This window comes from Dasypus novemcinctus, chromosome 24, assembly GCF_030445035.2.
Source record: "Dasypus novemcinctus isolate mDasNov1 chromosome 24, mDasNov1.1.hap2, whole genome shotgun sequence".
NCBI lineage: Eukaryota > Metazoa > Chordata > Mammalia > Cingulata > Dasypodidae > Dasypus > Dasypus novemcinctus.
Window position 1 is genome coordinate 33,850,590 of NC_080696.1, and position 22,965 is coordinate 33,873,554.

At 49.8% G+C, this 22,965-nt stretch overlaps 1 protein-coding gene across 3 annotated transcripts in view; it reads right to left on the bottom strand.

Moving 5' to 3' along the window:
* Positions 1-202: 202 nt before the first annotated feature.
* COMMD7 (COMM domain containing 7) overlaps positions 203-22,965 on the bottom strand; it is a 47,948-nt gene continuing 25,185 nt past the window's right edge. The window contains exons 8-9 of one of the 3 annotated variants that reach the window (XM_058286895.1): positions 1,899-1,986; positions 203-1,632 (exon numbers count right to left, since the gene is read on the bottom strand). In XM_058286895.1, coding sequence (XP_058142878.1) covers positions 1,623-1,632; positions 1,899-1,986 — 98 coding nt within the window. In that variant the 3' untranslated portion in view covers positions 203-1,622. Of the gene's footprint in view, positions 1,633-1,898; positions 1,987-3,765; positions 5,801-22,965 lie in introns of those variants that run through there. The other 2 variants (XM_058286893.2, XM_058286894.2) reach the window with 2 other exon arrangements.

A 22,965-nucleotide genomic window follows, 5' to 3' on the forward strand; every position in this document is an offset into this window, starting at 1 on the left:
CCACCGCTGATTCTCTCGGGAGGTGACGTTCATTCATCTGTCCATCCTCTGATCGCCTGCACATTCACAGGCCCTCTCAGTGTGCCAGCCTCTTTGCTGGGCCTTGGGGAACTCAGAGTGAATCAGGCTCATTTCTTTTTTTTTTTTTTTAAGATTTATTTATTTATTTATTTAATCCGTCCCCCCCCCCCCCCCCCCCGGTTGTTCTCTGTGTCTATTTGCTGCGTCTTGTTTCTTTGTCCACTTCTGTTGTCGTCAGCGGCACGGGAAGTGTGGGTGGCGCCATTCCTGGGCAGGCTGCACTTTCTTTCGCGTTGGGCGCCTCTCCTTACGGGGCGCACTCCTTGTGCGTGGGGCTCCCCTACGCGGGGACACCCCTGCATGGCATGGTACTCCTTGCACGCATCAGCACTGCACATGGGCCAGCTCCACACGGGTCAAGGAGGCCCGGGGTTTGAACCACGGACCTCCCATGTGGTAGACGGACGCCCTAACCACTGGGCCAAGTCCATTTCCCAATCAGGCTCATTTCTGTCCTCACAGAGCTCACAGTCTAGTAAGGCAGAATGGAAAGGGAAACTGAGGCAGGCAGCAACCACCACTTGCCTTGGGCTGCTAGTATTTGCTGAGTGTCTACTGGAGGCCAGGCTCGTGCTGGGCACTGAGGACACCAAGTGAATGAGAACCAATCCCCTGCCCTCCTGAAGCTTACACCCCAGTGGCAGGCAGCCCTGAACCTCTGTAAACCCTGCATGCACCACCCCGAGCTCTGAAAACAACAGGGACTTTCTCTGGAAGGGCTGGGGAAGCAGCAAACCTCGGGGCTCTCCATGAGTCAGGCTCAGGCCTGGTTCCAGGCTGCTAGGCAGGGATCCTGGCCGGGAGGGGAAGCCCGGCTAGTGCTTTCCCTGGGGACAAGCCCAGGGCCCTGTTGAGAGGGGCTGTCTGGACTGCTACAAGGGCAGCAAGGTGCCAGCCATTCGGGGTGCACCCACAGACCCCTGGGGCTGGGGACACCCGCATCCTGACCTTGGACAATCTGAGCCCAGAAGGGTTCCATGGGCTCATAGAGGCGCAGCGACTTGCCCAAGGCTCCCGCAGGCCCCACCATGCCTTTATTCCTTTGCCTCCAAGGACAGAAGTACAGACAGAAGCCTAGGCTCATGGCACTGCGCTCCTAGCCAGCCTGGGCTGAGGCCTCTCCAGCATTGCGGCACCACCGTGGGAGGCGGGTGTGAGCAGAGGGCTCCTTGTCCAGCTGAGGAAAGAGAGAGCAGCGAAGGGACTTGCCCAAGCGCGTACTGTCAACTCGCCACACAGGCAAGATTGGAACTGGGGCTGTCCTACTCGTTCCACCACCAGCTCACCCCCACGAGGCCCCCCAGCTGGGATTCGGTGGCCAGGACGAAGGACAGTCACTCCAACAGAGGGGACAGCATGAGCCATGGGCACAGGGGGAAACTCGTGGCGGGGGGCTGGTGCTTTGTCGTCGTGGCTGTTTTTAACAACATACCTTCACTATCATCCCGAGAGGCGAAGCTGAGGGTCCCCCTCAGTGTGACTGGCAGGCAGGCCACCCCACAAAGTACCATCATGGCAGTCGAAAAGAATTTAAAAACCTGCTAAATTCCCCTGGTGAAAAAAGAGAGTCAAATAGAAGGGGGGAGAAAAATAGGAGAATGGCTAAATAAATTATTTATGGACTATTACAGAGCCATCAAAGAATTTTAAAGAAAATGTTAATGCTATGAGAAAATATGCACAATATAATGTACTGCCGAAAAGGCACCAGCAAGAGGGCGTGATCCCAATTAATAAACACACGCATATACATATGCATGATCTGTACAGAAAAACAGGAGTGGAGAGAAATACAACAAAATCGCAGCAGCAGTTACCTCTGGGTGCTGGGATGACAGATGATTTTCATTTTCTCCTTTCTACCTTTCTGTATTTTTGAAATTTTACAGTGAGCATGAACTGCTTCTGTAATTAGACATAAAACAAAAAACACAAGTTGGGGCCGGGGCTGGGTGGGCAGAGCAGGGCTGCTCTCGCCCGAGGCCATCCTCCCAGCGCCTGGAGCCCAGGGGGCCCCGCTGGCGGCCAGGTGGCTGGAAGGCACGGGGTTCACCAGCCATCTCCACTGGCCCCAGGGGAGCCCTGGGGGTCTGGTGGGTCACGTGCGGCCATAAATTTCCTGACTGGGGAGACCAGGAGATGATTTTCTCCGGGGCTGAGAAGCGGCACATCCACCGTGCACTGTGGGAGAAGCCATCTTCTTTTTCCCTTCCTTTTCTTTCCGAGCTGCTGGTGCGGTGGGAGGGCTGGGGAGAACGGCCTCTATCGCCGGCCACCGTGGCCTCGGCAGGCTCTCAGGCTCCTCACTGGGAATGGCGACCCTACCTTGCCACCCACCCCTTACCTAACGCTCTGGGTTTCCTCTAACCTGGCAAGTGAAGGCCGGAGGAGCCTTAACCTCACACTCTTAGGAAAACTGTCCGGATTAATTCAAGGGCAGTGTTTGAGAAAAGCCCACGAGGGAGAAACCGGCATTTGCCTTCTGGGTACCAAGCTCCAGGAGAGAGCCAACCCCACCTCGAGGCCAGCGCCTCCTCTGGCCCCACCTCACTGTCACCCACATGGTGAGAAATGGGCGACAGCCTCAAGGCCAAGGGGGGGCAGAGGTTCCTGAAAACCCTGCCTTCTGGAAGCTGCAGTGGAGCTGGAGCCGCACTTCCTCCAGCCCCCCAGCCTTCTGCCCTCTTGCTGGGCTATTTTAGCAATCAGGTCACCCGTTGGCTCACTCTGAGCTTGCGGCTGAAAAAAACACAGGCCTTCTTCATGAAACTGCTGGTGTCTCCCCCTTCTCCAGACCATGCCTAAGTCACAGGGTTCCCAGAGTAAAAGCAGGGAACTTGTCTGTCCTCCTGGAGCGTGGGGCTCCAGGACCCCATCTCGGCCAGCGCCTGGCGGACGTGGCTGTCAGGGGAGAGGGGGCGGCTGTCACAGGGACAGTTTGAATGGCCTGAGCACCTACTGTGTCAGACACTATGCCCCATCAGCACTGGACACACGGCCTTTGCTGCTGATGCTTGCCTGGCCCCCAGCGGGGGCCTCACTAATGCTGAGCTGAGTGATCTCCAGGGACCCTGTGCTGAACAGCAGAGCTGAGAGGGGCATCGGGCTGCTCCAGTTCAAGATGTTCTTGGCCTGACACACAGCTCAGCTCAGGGCCTATTTGCTGACCTCAAGTTCCCAGGACCTGACACAAACCCAAAGTCCCTCTCTAAAAAGCCCGTGAGGAAAGCAGATGTGGCTCAAGCAGTTGGGCATCCGCCTACCACATGAGAGGTCCTGGGTTTGGTTTCTGATGCTTCCTAAAGAAAACAAGCAAGACAGCGAGCTGACGCAATGGGTTGGCACAGTGAACTGATGCAACAAGATGACACAACAAGATGATGCAATGAGGAAACACAATGGGAAACACAACAAGCAGGGAGTGGAGGTGGCTCAAGCAATTGGGCACCTCCCTCCCACAGGGGAGGTCCCAGGTTCAGTTCCCACTGCTTCCTGAAAAGAAGACAAACAGATACAGAGAACACATAACAAATAGACACAGGGAAGTGGACTTGGCCCAATGGATAGGGTGTCCATCTACCATATGGGAGGTCTGCAGTTCAAACCCCAGGCCTCCTTGACCTTTGTGGAGCTGGCCCATGTGCAGTGCTGATGCACGCAAGGAGTGCCCTGCCACACAGGGGTGTCCCCCGCGTAGGGGAGCCCCACGCGCCAGGAGTGCACCATAAGGAGAGCCACCCAGCGCCAAAGAAAGTGCAGCCTGCCCAAGAATGGCGCCGCACACACGGAGAGCTGACACAGCAAGATGACGCAACAAAAAGAAGCACAGATTCCCAGTGCCGCTGATAAGGATAGAAGCAGTCACAGAAGAACACACAGTGAATGGACACAGAGAGCAGACAACTGGGGGGGCGGGCAAGGGGAGAGAAATAAACTGAAAAATAAATCTTTAAAAAAAAAGAAACAGACACAGAAAGCAGACAGCAAGCCCAAACAATGGGGCGGGGGGGGTAGGGGAGCGGGAGAAATAAATAAAATAAATCTTTAAAAAAGTTTATAAATTTTTTTTTTAAAGTCTGTGAGCTTTTATCTTTAATTTTAATAAGTTAGGGGAGCGGACATAGCTCAGTGTTTGAGTGCCTGCTTCCCATGTACAAGGTCCAGGATTCAAATCCATGGTACCTTCTAATCAGAAATAGCAGCTATGTACAGCAGGGGAAACATAGAGGAATCAAAGGTGAAGAGTTTTATTGATTGTTTTTTGTTTATTATTATTAAAATAACGAAAATGCTCTAATGATAATTGAGGTGATGAATGCACAACTATGTGATTATACCAAATACCTTTGATTGTATGAATTGTATGAATTTGGGTGAATTGGGTGAATTGGATGCTTCATCAATATGTATCAATAAAACTGATTTAAAAAATAAAAAACTAAAAAATAAGATATTTACTGAACCCAATCAATATATCTAAAATATTATCATTTCAACACGTTATCAATATAAAAATTATCAATAAAGTTGCTGTGCATCTGTTTTTCATACTAAGTCTTTGAGACCTAGTGACACTTTATATGGACAGCACAATTCAGTTCTAATTGGCCACATTCCAAGTGCTCAGCAGCCACGTGTGGCCAGTGGCCACTGTGCTGGACAGTGTGGGGCTAGAGCATGGGAAAGAGGGTGATGAAGCTGGGGAGGTGAGCAGGGGTCACCTTGGAGTTTATTCCAAGAGCTGCGAGAAGCCATGGGAAGGTTTTAAGCAGGAGTGTGACATGATCTGGTTTCTGTCTTCACAGCAGGTGAGACTGGCTGCTGGGAGGAATGCCCAGGCAAGGGCTGACGGTGGCCTGGACCTTGTTGATGGTGGCAGTGGCACTGCAGGAAACACTGCAGAGGCCACAGAGAGACAGCGAGACAAGGCTAGGCCTTACCGTCCACAGGTCTTGCCCTTTGCTGTCTTTCTCCCTCTCTGGCCAAAATCCTACCCAAGTAATCCCATCCTTACAATTTCCCCCTTTCAAGGAAAAGATACGCACTATTTCCATTTAACAACACCCAAAAGAATCCAACCAGAAAATTTTTGCCAAGAGCCCAGAACTGAAGCCTCTGCCACTTCCTGTATCTCATAGAATCACTGCATTTCTGGGCAAGAAAAGATATAGACCTTTGATATCCTATAGTGATTAGGTGGGCTCTGCCTGGGTTTGAATTCCCTGCTGCCCTCTTACTAGTTGTGTGAATTTGGACAAGATACTTAACCCCTCTGAACCAGCGAGGACGACAGGGCTGACAACTAGTGTCTGTGAAAGAAGGTCTCCCCAGACCCAGGACACCTGGGTAGTCAGGGCTGGGGCACCTCTCCATGGCCCACCTCTCAGCCTGTGGGGAGGGGCTGCAAGAAGCCCAGGAAGGATTCCCTCCTGATAAGAGCCAGGGCCTGGGCAGGAAGAGGCTGAGCTGGGCCCTCAGAACCACGGAGAAGTCATAAGCCGGGAGCTGAGAGGCCTTGAGTCTCTCCTCAGGTAGTCCAGCTGCCCCTCCTACTCCCCTTCAGACTGACCCGAGATGGCTCAGGCTCATTCACCAACCACAGGGAGAGCAAAGGGAGGAAGTGGCCGGTGCTTCAGACCTAGCTGCCAGAAGTGGGCTCAACGGCAGTTGGGCATCCACCTACCACATGAGAGGTCCCAGGTTTGGTCCCCGGTGCCTCCTAAAGAAGACAAGCAAGACAGTGAGCAGATGTGATGGGCTGGCAAGGAAAGCTGATGGAACAAGATGACACAACAAGATGACACAGCGAGATGACGCAGCGAAGAGACACAGTGAAGAAATTCAATGAGATGCCCAATAAGCAGGGAGAGGAGGTGGCTCAAGTGATTGGGTACTTCCCTACCACCTGGGAAGCCCTGGGTTCAGTTCCTGGTGCCTCCTAAAAAGAAGACAAACAAGAGAGTGGACAGCAAGAGCAAACATCTTTTTTTTAAAAAAGCACACACTGATCTTCCTGCTCACTCTTCCATTTTGTCACCCCACCCCCAACTTAAAATCCATCCACTGTGACCCCAAACTCTTAGAATAAAGACAGAAGTTCTTACCATGGCCCACAAGGCCCTGGTGACTAGTGCCCACCTAACTGCAAGCTCACCAGGCCCCGTGCTCATCTGTGCCTCTTGCCCATGGCCATTTGGCTCTGTTTGCAATTACAATTATTTGTGAGATTCTTCAAGTGTATGGGGTACATCTTTTTTTTGTTCACTGTGCCATGCTCAACACAAAGCAGGAAGCCTGGCCACAGTAGCTCCACAGAGCTATTTTCTGTATTTAGATTTAATCATCTGATAATCAAGAAATAAAGTACAATATACTGTTTTAATAAGAGGGGGTGGGGAGAGAAAGAAGGCAGAAAACACTGTGTTTTTAGAACCAACCACCAGGAGGCGCTCTTTGGTCAGGGGCTCAGACTGGTTAGCCCAGAGAGCCTGAATTTCAATGACAAAAACAAATGACAATACTCAGCCTTCTCCAAGAACATTCCAGTCTTCTACTTCATCTCATTCTCATTCTCAGGGCTTTTATTATAGATAATATCTACATTTTTGCATTCTCTCTGTCCTTCCTCCCAAACCTCCCTACCTAAATCCACCCCACGGTAAGCCCAACTCGGAGCCTTACGCTGCTCTGAGCTGTTCATTTCTGTCCAGTTTTTGGTCCTCTCGGAGCTACTTGTCAGAATTCAGTTCGTTAGAACTTAGAATTGATTTGTTCAATGTCTTTCTTGGGCTTCTGATGAATGGATGGTATAAATCTTATTAGTCTTATGAACAGGTAAGGAAACGGAGGCTCTGAGCAGCCAATGACATGAAATAAACAATGGCAGAGATGAGCAAGAGAAGCTGGGGACCAGAATAAATAACATGAATAAAGTAAATAAAAGCAAACCTTGCCCTCAGACTCCTGGGTTGCTCTCAGCTCTCTCTCCGCTCAGGCTGCCTCCTCTGCTCTGCATCTTCACCTATCCCCAAGTCTCTCACCCACATCTTTTCTTTTCCTCTTCTGTGAGCACGCCACTGCCCTGCTCCCTCAGGCACCTGTCTCTGGATCTCCTGCCTCCAGTTCAGGGGCTTCCTCAGGGGCCACAGTTCCTGTCACCCACCCCACCCCGACCCAGCATCATTTTGCATCTCCACCTGCAGGAATCCAGTGAGGATTTCGTGACCTCCAGAGTGGGCGGTTAAGGAAAACCACCTAGGTTCCTTTCCATCCTGACATCCTCTGCTGAAGAACCCACCCATCCCATAGACGAGGACATGGGGGCGCAGAGAAGAGTCTTGCATGAAGCTCAAGGTGGAAGGAACACCTGCCTTACCCCGCCCAGGGACAGGAAGTCGGGAGGCCTCCTCACAGGGCCCTGCCTCCTGTGACATACTCTCCCTGGCTGCTAGGCTGACCACTGGGTTCTCCTTCTCCTCACCCCCACAGGCTGAGCATTTCTTGAAACTCCTTCCTCTCGGTGCAGGACGAGACTGCTCTGTGGCTACTGCTGAGGACACCCTCTTCTTCAGATTAACGGGTGCTTCGAGTGCCTGCTCTGAAACACAGAGGGACAGTCCTTGGACTGAGAGTCGGGAGCTGTGCATGACTGTGAGGAGCACGGCCTCGCTCTGGGCCTCAGCTTCCTGGCTGGAGGGCCCTGGAGCTGCTCCCTCCGCTCACACAGGCTGTGCTTTTCTCTATTCTATGTCCCAGAGCAGATTTTCATTATGCCGGTCTTTCAAGGATGAAGAAAAAATTAAAAAGCCTCTTTCTTTTCACTGGCCTCCTGGCTGTTTACAATGACAGTTCATGAGGAACCGGGCTCAGGGTTGTACAGCTCTGTTTTGGAAGGGGTGAGGCCTGGGAGACAGGAGAGAGACGTTGACAGCCTCTACTCTGGTACCCTGCCTCCACGCTCTGCTGACTGCCCCCCCAGGGGGTGACAAGAAGGCCTTTAAACACAGTTCAGGTCGTTGCTGCTCCTGCCCTCCCCGGCCCTCCCCGGCCACTGGGAGCAGCTCTGGAGTGGTGAGCAAGGCCCCGCGGAATCTGGCGTGGACAGGCGCCTCTTCTGTTTCTGCTGTCCCGGCATCACGCCACCTGGCTGCTCTCAGGTGCAGGTGCCCCCATCCTATCAATAGGCTGAGCTCTTCCCCAGGCTTCCCAGCCAGCTTCCCTCCTCCAGTTCAGGAGTCAGGTCTTCTGAGAAGCCTTCCTGATAACCGTGTGGGCAGCTGGCGTTGGGGTCAGGGTTCCATGTTTCCCCCATGCCTCTCTCCACCCCACCCCCACCTCTCAGAGCTACCTGGGAGTTCAGGGAGGGCTGCAGGGACACCAAGGACTCTCTGTGACCCCAACGATGGCTCCAGAAAGGCCCATTTTTGTTCTGGGCTATAGATCCAAGAAATTGCCCCCTGCACAGGCTCCTAACACCCCTCCAAAGCCGAGAGGAATCTAGTTTCTCTGTGGGATTCCCTGACTCTGGCTCCTTGGTTTAGGAACAAACTGCCTTCACACCAGGGCAAGGAGTCAGAGTTGTGGGGGTCACTTGGGCCCCAGAGTACACCTGCTCACTCGTTCATTCATTCATTCAACAAATATTTATTAAGTTCCAAGCTCTGTCCTAATGACAGACAGATAGTAAAAAAACAACAAATAAATATAATGTCATGAGGATGTGGAGACAAGGTGATCAGGGAAAGCTTGGTGGAGGTGACACTTGAGCTGAGACTTAACTAACAAGGCATTAACCTAAAGGGACCACAGGAGGCCAAAGCAGCAGAGGGAGTGATTAAAAGGCTGGCAAGACAAGAGGCGAGAGGAGAAATGGGCTGGATCACACAGGACTGCCTGGCAGATGGGGAAACTGAGGCAGGAACCAGGTGACTTGTAGATGACGCTGCAGCTAGTTAGATGCCTTCTTCCTAACTGCCCCCTGTCCAGAGCACCCAGCCCTTCCTTCAAATGATTCATAATCACCTGGAGTGGGTTTGTGTCCTCCCCAGCATTTCCGTGGGCAGGGGCTGCATCCTATCTCAGGAGGCCCAGTGCCTGGTATGTAGTAGGTGTTTAATAAACATTTACTGAATTGGATCTAGGTGTCTAATGGATGCAGCCTGGGTATATTAGGGGTTTGGAGAGAGTGTTGGCTGAGCCCAACTCTACTGTGCTCAGACATAGCTCTTGGCCCCAGAGCTCCCCAGTGCTAACTGCGCAGGCAGACTTGGTCTTGGGGCAGCAGCATCTCAGACCCACTGTGCTTTCTGGACCTGATGCCATCATAGAAACCAGGGATCTCAGCAGTGTTGAGGGTATCCTGTGCCCCCAGAGAGTTCTGAATCCAACTCCTCACTGAATTTGTCTGCAATTTTTATCCCTATAATTCCAGTACTAGCTCCAACATCAATGGTGGAAGCCTCCAGAACTGCAACTCAAGATTTCTTTGGGGAAGTGGATTTGGCTCAATGGATAGAGCATCTGCCTACCACATGGGAGGTCCAAGGCTCAAACCCAGGGCCTCCTGACCCATGCGGTGAAGCTGGCCCACACACAGTGCTGATATGCGCAAGGAATGCCGTGCCATACAGGGGTGTCCCCCACATAGGGGAGCCCCGTGCACAATAAGTGCACCCCGTAAGGAGAGCCACCCAGCGCAAAAAAAGTACAGCCTGCCCAGGAGCGGGGCTGCACACGTGGAGAGCTGACGCAGCAAGATGACGCAACAAAAAGAGACACAGATTCCCAGTGCCGCTGACAAGAATACAAGCCGATACAGAAGAACACACAGGGGAAGCAGACTTGGCCCAATGGATAGGACGTCCACCTACCTCATGGGAGGTCCGCAGTTCAAACCCTGGGCCTCCTTGACCCGTGTGGAGCTGGCCCATGTGCAGTGCTGATGCGTGCAAGGGGTGTCCTGCCACGCAGGGGCGTCCCCCGCATAGGGGAATCCCATGCACAAGGAGTACGCCTGGTAAGGAGAGCCACCCAGCACGAAAGAAAGTGCAGCCTGCCCAAGAATGGCGCCACACACATGGAGAGCTGACACAAGATGATGCAACAAGAGACACAAGGAGAAAAACATAATGAGAGACCCAATAAAGCAGGGAGCAGAGGTGGTTTAAGCAATTAGGTACCTCCCCCCCACAGAGGTCCTGGGTTTGGTTCTCAGTGCCTCCTAAAAAGAAGACGAGCACACAACAGAGACAGCAAATACGAAACAATGAGGGGGTGGGAATGAATAAATCTTTAAAAAAATATCTTAGGCAAATGAGAGTTTATTACTTAATTGGCTCTCCTATCTCCCTTGTTAGTATGTGGGAAAAGAAAACCCCACCCACAAACACTTATCCAACAACTACATATTAATATCAAGCACCTCCTAGGCTGAAGGCCTTGCTAGAGAGCTAAGCTGGAGGAGCTGCAATGGAGAGGGGCTTTGACCTCCTGCTGGGGCTCCCTTATCAGCTCTCACAGTTTTGCAGAAACCACCAGTTCAGGATGTGGCAGGTGTGATGGAAGAGGAAGTGTGTGATCTTCAGCCTGGCTGTTTCCCAAGGGAGGCTGGGTACCATCCCACTTCTCTTGGTCTCAAAAGGTTTCTGAAGGCGGCGGACTTGGCCCAGTGGTTAGGGCGTCCATCTATCACATGGGAGGTCCGCGGTTCAAACCCTGGGCTTCCTTGACCCATGTGGAGCTGGCCCACGCGCAGTGCTGATGCGCACAAGGAGTGCCCTGTCACGCCTGGGTGTCCCCCGCATAGGGGAGCCCCAAGCACAAGGAGTGCACCCTGTAAGGAGAGACACCCAGCACAAAAGAAAGTACAGCCTGCCCAGGAATGGTGCCAAAAACACGGAGAGCTGACACAACAAGATGACGCAACAAAAAGAAACACAGATTCCCAGTGCCACTGACAACAACAGAAGCAGACAAAGACGACGCAGCAAATAGACACAGAACAGACAACCGGGGCGGGGTGGGGAGAGAAATAAATACATAAATCTTTTTAAAAAAAAGGCTTCTGAAAAGATCCTATCATTCCCAGTTTCCCAATGAAGAACCTGAAAGTAGGGGGGGAAGCAGAGTAGTGCATGGGGTTTAGAAGAGCCCTGCCTCCCTGCCTCTCACTTCAAAGACTGTCAAAACATCCATCCAGACAATAATGGTTGTCTGCTTGGGCTTTGTCAGCCCTGGAGTTCCAGGACTTCGCATCTAGTTGGGGGGACAGATGTGTAAAGAAGGAAGTGCATGGCAGGCTACCTGGCACTCCCGATCAGGGCACTGTGGCAAAACAAAGGAGATGGCCACCTCCATTGGGGACAGCATTCAGCATAATGGAAGAGAGGGTGGACAAGACATAATGCTGATGACAATAACAGCCACCCCAAGCAGCCACTGGCTGCCACTGATGGAGGCTCACTGTGGATGACAAATATACACACTTTAGTCCTCCAACAGTCCCAAGTGTGTACTGTTCCCATTTCAGAGATGGGGAAACCAAGGCACAGAAAGATGAGTAGCTTGTCCAAGGGACCCCAGGGGTAGGGCCAGAAGGAGGAAGCCAGCACACTAGTTCCAGAGGTGTTAACCCTCAGTAACACTGCCAGGGGCTTCCGGGCACCTTGTGCGTTTAAATTTGTCAACTCGTTCAAACTGCTGTCAAATAGGGAGCTTCAATATTATTTCCAGCATCACCAGCCACCCTTGTTATGTTTTGCCCACCCCCCCTCCAGCTGGTGGACTGAGGGCCCCTTTCTAGAACCTTTGGACAAAGACCAGGACAAAGGGGGCAGGCTTGACTTGATAGGAGGAGGAGCCCTTGACCCAGATCCATCTCAGCAACAAGATTTTCTAGGTTCTCCAGAGGGTGCCTCCTTCCATCTGCTCACACAGCCCGCCTGCTGCCTGCAAATTGCTTCCAAGTGTTGATAATTACAACAGGCAAATCTAATCAACACCTGAGAGGGATGAACCTGGGGGCTCCTGGAGAGGCGGCTGCCTCCTTCCCAAGTGTGTCCCAGAGCACTTTGGCACCCATCATCTCCTCTCTCCTCAGAGATCCCTGGATGGAGGTGAGACCTGGGCCAGGGCCCCATTCTCTGCAGCCTACACAGGCCACTGAATTGCCCAAGGTGGCAGAGAACCTTCCAGACCCAGCTGGGGCTAGGGCGCAGTTTCTCCAGCCTTCAGTTCAGGTCCCTGCTCCCCAGCCACGCCATTCCTTTTCTGAGCCGAGGGAGCCTTACAGGGTGAGTAAAAGAGGGACTGCAGGAAGGAGCCACAGCCGGTCAGGGCCTGTCGAGGTTCTCCAGGTCAGCTAGGGTCCAGCCCCCTTCAAGGCTCTGGGCCTCCTCAGTCAGGTCGTTTCAGAAAGAATGCTGCATGGCAGGGCTCTTTCAAGTGTCTAATTTAAACCTTTCATGCTATAGCTGTAGTAACGGAGGAACAGGGAAAGGATGCGGTTTGCCCCAAACCATGTAGCAGGTGAGATTCAAGTGCCTGACAACCCCATGCCATACTCCTCTTCCGGTGCCAATAAGGGGTGGATCTTCCTCTAAATTCACCTTCTGAATCACACAGGCTTTACCTCCAAGAGGCAGGGAGGGAGTGAAATGTAAGGAATCATGCCTTTCCCCGAGCTTAGGCAGCTACTTCACAGAGCTTTGCGGCTGGGAAGACTTGGTTTGAAGTTGTGTTCTCCCACGTAAATGCTGTGTGACCTTCGGCAAACAAATTACCCTCTCTGAGCCTGTTTCCTCATTGTAAAATGGGGGAAATGACAGCTTTTTAATGTTGTAGTAAGAATTCAATGAAATCAAGAGCTCCAGGGGATTGATGATGGCATTCCCAGTGCTTAGTGGGGGGTTGGATGATCCATTTTCTTCCCTCTCCCTTATTCTGATGGCAAAATACGGCCAAGCTCAAAAACCAGGCTTACTACTTCTGCCAGGATTTGAGACAGGACTGAAAACCCTCCCCCATAGGCCACAAGCACAGGGTGTCTTGCGGGGGAGAATTCTGACCTTGCAGAGATGGCAGAGGCAATACTGGATTTTGCTGGTTTATGGGTGAAGGCAAAATGCAGAATCCCTTCTACCTCCGCCTGGCTGGTTTCCTGAGTACTCAGAGGGCCCCTCTACCCCCCTACCCATGCCCCTGCCCACCCAAGAGCCTCTTGGGTTCCAGGCTGGTTGCAGAAGCCTGCTGGGCTGCTGGGGTTCTCGGGGAGCGGCCTTCCCCCGCTCAGCGCAGGCGTGAGGCAGGCAGTGGAGCTGAAAGCTGCTGACAGCAGGCCTCTGAGGAGGAGTGTGGAGAGGAGAGGGTGGGAGGAGGAAAAGGAGAGGAAGGAGGAGAAGAGGTTGGGTAGGTCCTGCTCCCTCCCTCACAACCCACCCCGGACAGAGCTAAGAAAAGCTCTGGGGGAGAAAAACCGCCAAAGACACACGTTTGCCCTCCCCACTGAGCTGGAGGCCCTTCCTTCCCTCAAGCAGCTGCTCCCGACAGATTAGTATTCGGCTCCGGAAAAGCAGGCCTGCACACCAACCCACGGGAGGCTGGGAGGCTACCGGCTGAGTCAGCTTCTCTACCTGTCAGGAAATCATTCATAAAAAATGACACCTTCCCAGTGCCCTGCGCCTGCCTCACCCCAACCACTGCCCCGGGGCTGCCCAATCACATGACCTACTCCCCCTCCCTCGCACCTCTCTCCTAGCTCTGGCAGCTACTTCACACAGCAGCCCTCCTCTTTCCCTTGGGATGAAGACGAATGAGCCCAATTGAAATAAGGCCAGCTCAGCCTCAGTAAATCAGTATTTACTGGTCGCCTGCCCTGGGGTCAGCAGCAGAGTCAAGAAGAGCGAGGGGCACTACACTCAGTTATGAGCAAATGTCAGTGACATGGCCTCCAAAAGGTTTTCACTGCTGTGCAAGTGGTGGCTACTTCCATTTACGGATGGACAGCCAGAGGCCCCCAGAACCCCTCACCCAGTCATAGATCACTGGGGCCAATCCTCTCCAAAGCAAAACCCAGGTCTGCAGAGGGGAAGTGACTTGCCCCAGGTGACGTGTAAGTGCAAACTTTTAGCCCATGTCCCCAAAATGTGGACGACATTCCATGCTGTTCTTCTCACTTCCCATCATTCAAGTCCTGCTGCCCTCTCTAACCTGGGAGAGGAAGCGTAGACTGTTCTCCTGGGGAAGAATGTAATTTTCTACCTCGGCCCTGCATGTCTGCAATCATTTCATACCACTCGCCCCCTCGCTCTCCTTCTCAATCTACTCTGGCTGCCTCATTTCTCAACCCACCAAACATGCTCTCACCTCAGGGCCTTTGCATGTGTCACTCCTTCTGCCTCCCACCCACTTACATGTCCCACCCACTTATCCTGTAGGTCTAGGTCCAGTTTCCTCCTCAGAGAGACCTTCCCTCACCACCAGAAGCAGCACCCCCTCCCCATTTTCCCCTATCCCTGCATGAAGATGTTTCCTGTCCTAATATTCCAAGTTAATTATGTACTTAGCTTTTTAAAAAATTCAATCATTCTTGTTTTTTGGTGCAAAAGAAATTAATATGTAATTGCAGTTTCTACTCTTATCATTATATTGTTGAGGCTAGAAAACATGTCCAGCACTGTCTTCCTAGCCTATCCATTATCCATTTAAATAGTTAAAGGAGGGAAGCGGACTTGGCCCAATGGATAGCGCGTCTGCCTACCACATGGGAGGTCCGCGGTTCAAACCCTGGGCCTCCTTGACCCGCGTGGAGCTGGCCCATGCGCAGTGCTGATAAGCGCAAGGAGTGCCGTGTCACGCAGGGGTGTCCCCCGCGTAGGGGAGCCCCACGCGCAAGGAGCGCGCCCTGTAAGGAGAGCCGCCCAGCGTGAAAGAAAATGCAGTCTGCCCAAGGATGGCGCTGCACACACAGAGAAGCTGACACAAGATGACGCAACAAAAAAAGAAACACAGATTCCTGGTGCCGCTGATAAGGACAGAAGGGGAGAGAAATAAAAAAATAGTTAAAGGAAGCTCTTATTCTCTTTTTTTTTTTTTTTTAAAGATTTGTTTATTTATTTCTCTCCCCTTCTCCCCCACCCCCTGCCCCGGTTGTCTGTTCTCTGTCTATTTGCTGCATCTTCTTCTTTGTCCACTTCTGTTGTTGTCAGCGGCATGGGAATCTGTGTTTCTTTTTGTTGTGTCATCTTATGTCAGCTCTCTGTGTGGGCGGCGCCATTCTTAGGCAGGCTGCACTTTCTTTCGCGCTGGGCGGCTCTCCTTAGCACTCCTTGTGCATGGGGTATCCCTATGCGGGTGATACCCCTGCATGGCACGGCACTCCTTGCGCGCATCAGCACTGCGTGGGGGCCAGCTCCACACGGGTCAAGGAGGCCCGGGGTTTGAACCACGGACCTCCCATGTGGTAGACGGACGCCCTAACCACTGGGCCAAGTCCGCTTCCCTTCTCTTCTTAAGTTTCCAACATATGAATTAACTAATTTCAGACTTTGTTTTGCAGTACCTTAAGAAATGAAGGTTGTTGTTTTGAGTTTTTCTTTTAAATCAGGGGTTCTTAAGCTCTTTTGTTCCACAGACCCCTGTCAGGTGAAAACCACAGACCCCTTACTAAGTCCACATTATAGTGAGTATTATTTTATAAATATATCACACCTGCACCAACAGGTCCCCACAAGAATACTCGTTTTATGAATTTCAATTCAAGGTCATGGACCCCTGGTTAAGAACCCCAGTTTTAAGTGCTTATACACATTGCTAAAGTCTTTGAATAAAGTTCTAGTCATTTCCAACAAACTGTCTCCCCAGGTAGCAAAAGCCCACAAGGTTGGTTTTGTTCACCATGGTGTCCCCAAAGCCTAGCACAATGCCTGGCACAAAGTAAATATATGTTACTTAGAAAATACATGTTGGCGGTGGACTTGGCCCAGTGGTTAGGGCGTCCATCTACCACATGGGAGGTCTGCGGTTCAAACCCTGGGCCTCCTTGACCCATGTGGAACTGGCCCATGAGCAGTGCTGATGTGCTCAAGGAGTGCCATGCCACGCAGAGGTGTCCCCTGCATAGGGGAACCCCACAAGCAAGGAGTGCACCCTGTAAGGAGAGATGCCCAGTGCGAAAGAAAGTGCAGCCTGCCCAGGAATGGTGCCGCACACACGGAGAGCTGACATAACAAGATGATGCAACAAAAAGAAACACAGATTCCCGTGCCACTGACAACAACAGAAGCGGACAAAGAAGACACAGCAAAGAGACACAGAGAACAGACAACTTGGGTGGAGGGGGTAGGGAAGAGAAATAAATAAATAAATAAATCTTTTTTTTTAAAAAAAGAAAATACATGTTAAATGAATACCTGAGGGACTGCTCACTGAATGAAATCAGAAGGCTTCGGGCTAGCTCTTAAAGCCCTCTATCCTCTGACCCACACCACCAAGCCAACCAGATAAACGGTCAGACCACAGCGCCTTCATTCACTTGTTCTTACTTGATGTTTTTGAGACAGAGGCTCAGAAGAGCACTGGAGGGTGCGGGTGGAGCTAGGAGTCTAGGGGTCTGGAGCCCAGGTATAAGGCTACTCTACCCCACCCACCCAGGTAAGTGCCCTTCTGGTGCTGTACCAAAGCACTCTGTAAAGTCCTTCACAAACCACCATTATTTTTATTCCGCCCTTCCCCCATAAGTGGCAGAGAGTCATCAAATGCTGCTTCGTGAGAAGGGCTTCAAGCTGCTTCTAGGTTATCCTTCTGATCAATCTCTAATCAGCATTTACCAGGACTCAGACCTACATTAGAAGCCATAGAAAATTATCCAAATTATAGGATCAAGGATTTACATGTACATTAGAATTACATGGGGAGCCTAAAAATGCAGCCCCATTCCACCCCATTCTGATTTCTCAGGTCTGAGCAGGGCAAGGCAAGCTCTCTGGGGTATTCCAATTGACCCCAAAGATTGAGAACCATTGGCTTAGATGAGTTATTCCAAACCTGCCGGTTCATTAGAACTGCCTGAGGGACTTTTGAAAACACTGATATCTAGCCCCACTACTACTACAAAAGACTTTCAGGGTCTGGGCTGGCGTTGAGACGTAGGTGTTTTTCAAACATTCCCCAGGTGATTGATTCTATTATACAGTCAGAGGTAAGAACCACTGGTCCCAATGCTTGATTTCTAGACTACTCTAGTTAACCCAAGTCGAAGACCTGGATCATCTTACGGGAGGTGGATATTTAAGGTCAAGTGACCCAAATGCCATCATCTGCACCATCGGTGCACACCGACTGCGCTCTTACTATGGGCTGTGCGGGACGCGCAGTCCCTGCCCTTAAGGCCTTCATTCCCAATCCATCTGGAAGACAGCCAGGATGAGGGCAGGGCCAGAAATCAGGGCACGGATGCTCCTATTGCTCTTTTGCTTAACATCTGTCCATCACTCCCTTTAGGATCAAGTCCAAACTCCTTAGCGTGGTAGGGTCTGTCCCCTGCCTATCTTCCCGGCCTCTTCTGCTGCTCCCAACACTCATCCTGGGCCTCCATCATTTTAAACTACCTCTAGTTCTTCCACAAGTGCCAAGCTCCTTCCCACCTCCCTGCCTTTGCCAAAGCTATTCCTCCTCAGAAATACCCCACTTTGCCTGCTTGCTTCACTCGTAGGGGTCTCATGATCAGCCTGCACCTCACCCCACTCTGAACTAGCTGTAGCTCCACCTGGGTTGCTATAGGGCACTCCAGGGGCATCTATCACACTGCATGGGAATCACTGTCTGAGAGCCAAGTTCAGTATTCCCAGCATCGACCACAAAGCCCAGGACATAGAAGGCCTAGGGAGCAGATCAAGGTCAAGTTGTATTTTTGGAAGGTTGTTTTTCCTGAGGATGGAGAGCCTCAAGTAAAGCAGTCACTTACTGACCATATGGTACCAACCCAAGGACTAGCAGATTGCCACAGGAGTGAATATCCAGGAACTGACAGGCCAGAAATGAAGAGATGCCCAACCACATGGTCAAAATCCAGCCTGTACCATACATAACAGCTGCGGCCTTTGGGGAAGTTATTTAACTTTGAAGCCTCAGCTTCCTTATCTGTACAACAGGGATAATTATGACTCAGGCTTGCTAAAAACAAAATAAGTTAATGTATATAAAGCATCTAATGCAGTGCCTTGCATAAGGAATCACTTTGTAAATGTCGGCAGTTGTAACTGTTGTTATTACTTATAGATCACCGGTGCTGAAAAGACTCTTAGAGATCCTCTCAATTAAGTCCCACATTTTTATAGACAGGTAACTGATGCAGGAAAGAGGAAGGTCCCTTTGGCACCTTCTGCCCCAGCCCTCACAAACCCAGAGCAGGACCAAGTCAGCTGGTTCTTCTTTAGAGCCACTGAGGAAAACTCCTAAGAGAACCCCTGGGAATCAGCTGATATGCTGGCAGAATTCCAAGTTGGAGTTTCTAATGACGTGGAGCCTGACATATTCCCAACATCTCAGTTCTGTTTCAGACAAAATCGCTGAGCATATTTTAGGATCAGCAAAACCCCACAATGCCTTTGGCCTAGCACTTTCCCTCTTCTTGTTGAAGCCCAGGGGTATTTTCTAGGAAATTGAGTCCATCTGTTTCTAATTCACTTGTACTTAACTCATCACCAAACTGTTTTATAAAAGCCCTTTGATGTGAAAGTAGCCTTATTCCATAAGCCTCTCTAAGCCTTTATTTAGTCAATAGTAGGTAAAAGGGTATCTCCAAAGCAGCCATAGACAATCCTGATCTCCCTCTACACAGAGACCACAGGGAGGGGAAGGGTGGCCCAGATGGCCTACCCTGCAGCTCAGCGACTCCCCCTCTTTGGGCCTGTCAGGGCAAAGCACACCACTCCCTAGCTCTGACCAGCCTGCAGGGCTCTGCCACTCAGCAAGCCTTCCTTGCTGACTCCCACCTCTCCTCCCTGGGTGCTGCAACCCTAATGACCTCCTTGTACATCACTCACAGCCTGTCTAGATAGAATTATGATTTCCTATGTGGGGCCTGAGTTTCTTTTTTCTTTTCTTTTTTTTTTTTTCATTGATTTTGTAAAAATATTACATTAAAAAAAAAAATGAGGTCCCATTCAACCCCACCACCCCCACCCTACCACTCCCCCCCCAGCAACATTCACTCCCATCATCATGACACATCCATTGCATTTGGTAAGTACATCTCTGGGCATCTCTGCACCTCATGGTCAATGGTCCACATCATGGCCCATACTCGGGGCCTGAGTTTCTTACACTTGATTTTAAGTTCCTCGAGGATGAGAAGCCACCCCGGCACCATTCCTTGTACACAATTACAAGGACCATTACTTCCAAACAAAAAACCTATAGAAAAGATCTGACAAGTCAAAGGATTCTCAAAGGGACAAAGGGGTAGAATATTTGAAATTGGGGCTGCCCATTCAAAGATACATGGCCACTATACACACAGTGAACAGCTCAAAGAACCACCAATTGATCTGAACTTACCAGGGTTTGAAGGAAGACTATCTTCCCTTCTCTCTGACACTCAGCCCAAGGCACTCTACTAAGTTTCAAACCTGTCCTGCTTCATACAGGAAGATGGAAAAAAAAAAAAAAAAGAACTCCCTAAACCAAGAGAGCAGACAAAAACTCTTCACTAAATCCAAAGGTGACTAGTTATACCTGGGACAAGCCAGGGTGTTTCAGGGGATATCCCTAACTTCAGGATGATTTCAATAAATCACAATCCTAAAAGAGGCAGAATCTTGGCAGGGTCCCCATTAGGCTGGTCCAAGTCTTTGCTTATTAAAGAAATATTTGGGGTCCCTCAAAGGCAGGGGATGGTATAGCTCAAAGGTTCTCAAATCACCCTCCAAGGGCTTGTTAAACCACAAATCACTGGGTCCCACTCCAAGAGTTCTTGATTCAGTAGGTCTAGAGTGAGGCCCAAGAATTTGTATGTCTAGCAAGTTCCCAGGTGACACTGGGTCTAGGGACCAAACATTGTGAATAACTGGTCCAGCTATTCATTTAGTCCTGGGGTGAACCTTTCAGAGGAGGTGGTGCCTGCCTACTGCCAATGAATGTCTTCTTTCCCTTTTTCTCTGAATACCATAGTACCCAAAAATGGGAGATGGTGGTGTCAGTACACCACTCTGAAGCAGGTGCTAGGCTTAGAGGCTACAGAAACCACATCCAATCCTCGCAATTACCCTGTGACGTAGACATCACCCTCATTTTGCAAACAAATAGCAAAGGTGAGAAGAGAGGAAGCAAACACCCCAAGGTCACACAATGCTCATCGAGGGACCTAGTTTATAGAGGGTAGTCAACAGTCTCATTGAATGAATGTATCCATGAATAATGATGGTCAGAGGCATATCCGAATACAAGCCAGACTCCAAAACCCAACACTTTCTACCACATTAGCAAGAAGCATCAAATTAGGCAATGAAAACTCTGGAAAGTAAAGGACTGAAGCTATTCTGAATCAGATGTACTGTCAAGATGTTCAGGGTCTGCCTAGAGAAGTGACAAGGAAAAGAAATAGTAAAAAGCTGGTTCCAGAGAGGCTGTGAGAGAGAATCTATTAATAAGAAGACTCCCAGGTTATAGGTCCAGATCAGCCCTGGAGAATCATCATGGCCTCCACGAGACAAGGCATCTGTAAATGATTCAGGTGGTCAATGGGAAATTCAGTTGCTTTAGTTGAAAAAAAATTTTGTACAAAAATAAGAGCTGTTTTTAACAATATAACTAATAACTAATAAAATCAGAAGGTGGAGGACTATAGTTCATAAGCGAAAAAGTAAAGCCACAGTCGTAAAAGTGAGAATCAAAATATGGATAGCAGTTGCTCTGGAGAAGGAAGTTGTTTTTACTTTTGATTTTGTTCAGCTCTATAATATTTCAATTTTTATTGTATATTTCTCATGTAATACATTGCTCTATAAATAAAGCACACTAATATATGCTTATATTGAAAAATTATAAGCTACAGATAAGCTGAAGAAAAAATTTAAAACTTTATTCTATATCTGGAAGTAACCAAATAATACTTTCTTTTATATCCACCTAGTTTCTACGTAAACATTTTTTTACGAGAGTAGGTTCACCTTGATCTTACTGCCTTATAACCTGACTTTTTTTGCCTAAACATCATAACCAGGATCCTTCTCATAATATTGTCTTCTTCTATATCAGCTTCAATGGCTGCATGTTAGTTCATAATATACATATACCCTAATACCATAATGTATATAACTCAGGGGTTCTTAACATTTTTTGTTCCATGGATCCCTTTGCCAGTCGGGTGAAAACCATGGACCCCTTACTAAGTCCACACTACACTCTATATTATTTAATAAATACATCACACTCACACCAACATGTCCCCAGAAGAATGTTTTTTCTGAATTTCAATTCAAGCTCATGGACCCCTTGTTTAGAACCCCTGATTTAACTAATCACCTATTTGCTATTATAAATTTTATTTTTAGACTATTATGTGTTAGTCATCACGTGAGTCAGTCATATTAAAAAGAGTCCCGGGAAGCGGACTTGGGCATCCGCCTACCACATGCGAGGTCTGCGGTTCAAACCCCAGGCCTCCTTGACCCATGTGGAGCCGGCCCATGCGCAGTGCTGATGCATGCAAGGAGTGCTGTGCCACGCAGGGGTGTTCCCCGCATAGGGGAGCCCCACGCACAAGGAGTGCGCCCCATAAGGAGGGCGGACCAGTACAAAAGAAAGTGCAGCCTGCCCAAGAATGGCGCCGCACGCACGGAGAGCTGACACAACAAGATGACGCAACAAAAAGAAATACAGATTCCCGGTGCCGCTGATAAGGACAGAAGCAGTCACAGAAGAACATGCAGCAAGTGGACAGAGAGAGCAGACAACTTGGGGCAGGGGGGGAAGGGGAGAGAAATTTTAAAAATAATAATAAAATAAAATAAATCTTAAAAAAAAAGAGAGAGAGAGAATGTTTTAAGATTCCTTCTGCTTCAACACAGGGTGAGAAATGAAAATATTCCATGGAGGGATATTTCAATGGGGGTTTCATTCTATAATACTTCCTAATGTATGCAAGTCCTGCTAAAACTTTTCTATTTGGAATTTTATGGTGCGTGAATTATATCTAAATAAAAGTCAAAAAAACAAAAAGCCTTTCTGATTGGGAGTTAGACGACCAAGGTTCCAACTACTGTCATATGGCCTCAGATGAATATAACATCCCATGTGTCCTTTTTCTTGGGTGAACATGAGTGGTAACCAAACCCAGCTCTCAGGGTCCCTTGTGCTTCAAACAAGATGACAGATGTGAACGAACGAATGTTGAAAACTACAGTGCTGTCCTTTATTCATTAACACCCAAACTGTAAACAACCCAAAAACATGTCAACTGGTAAACAGACAAAAAACCTGATGTATCCATCCACTGGAATATAACTCAGTCATAAAAACAAAAAACTACTAATGCGTCAACAACTTAGGTGACTAGGACAAACATTTTCCTAGTGACAGAAGTTAACCACAGGGAAGCGGATGTGGCTCAAGCAACTGAGCTCCTGCCCACCACATCGGGAAGTCCTGAGCTTGGTTCCCGGTGCTTCCTGGTGAGGACAAGACAGTGAGCCGGCATGATGGGCAGGCACAGCGAGCTGACATGGCAAGATGATGCAACAAGGAGACACATATGTGAGAGACACATAAAACAGGGAGCTGAGGTGGCTCAAGTGATTAAGCACCTTTCTCCCACATGGGAGGTCCCAGGTTTGGATCCTGGTGCCTCCTAAGCAGAAGACAAGCAGACACAGAGAGCAGACAGTGAGC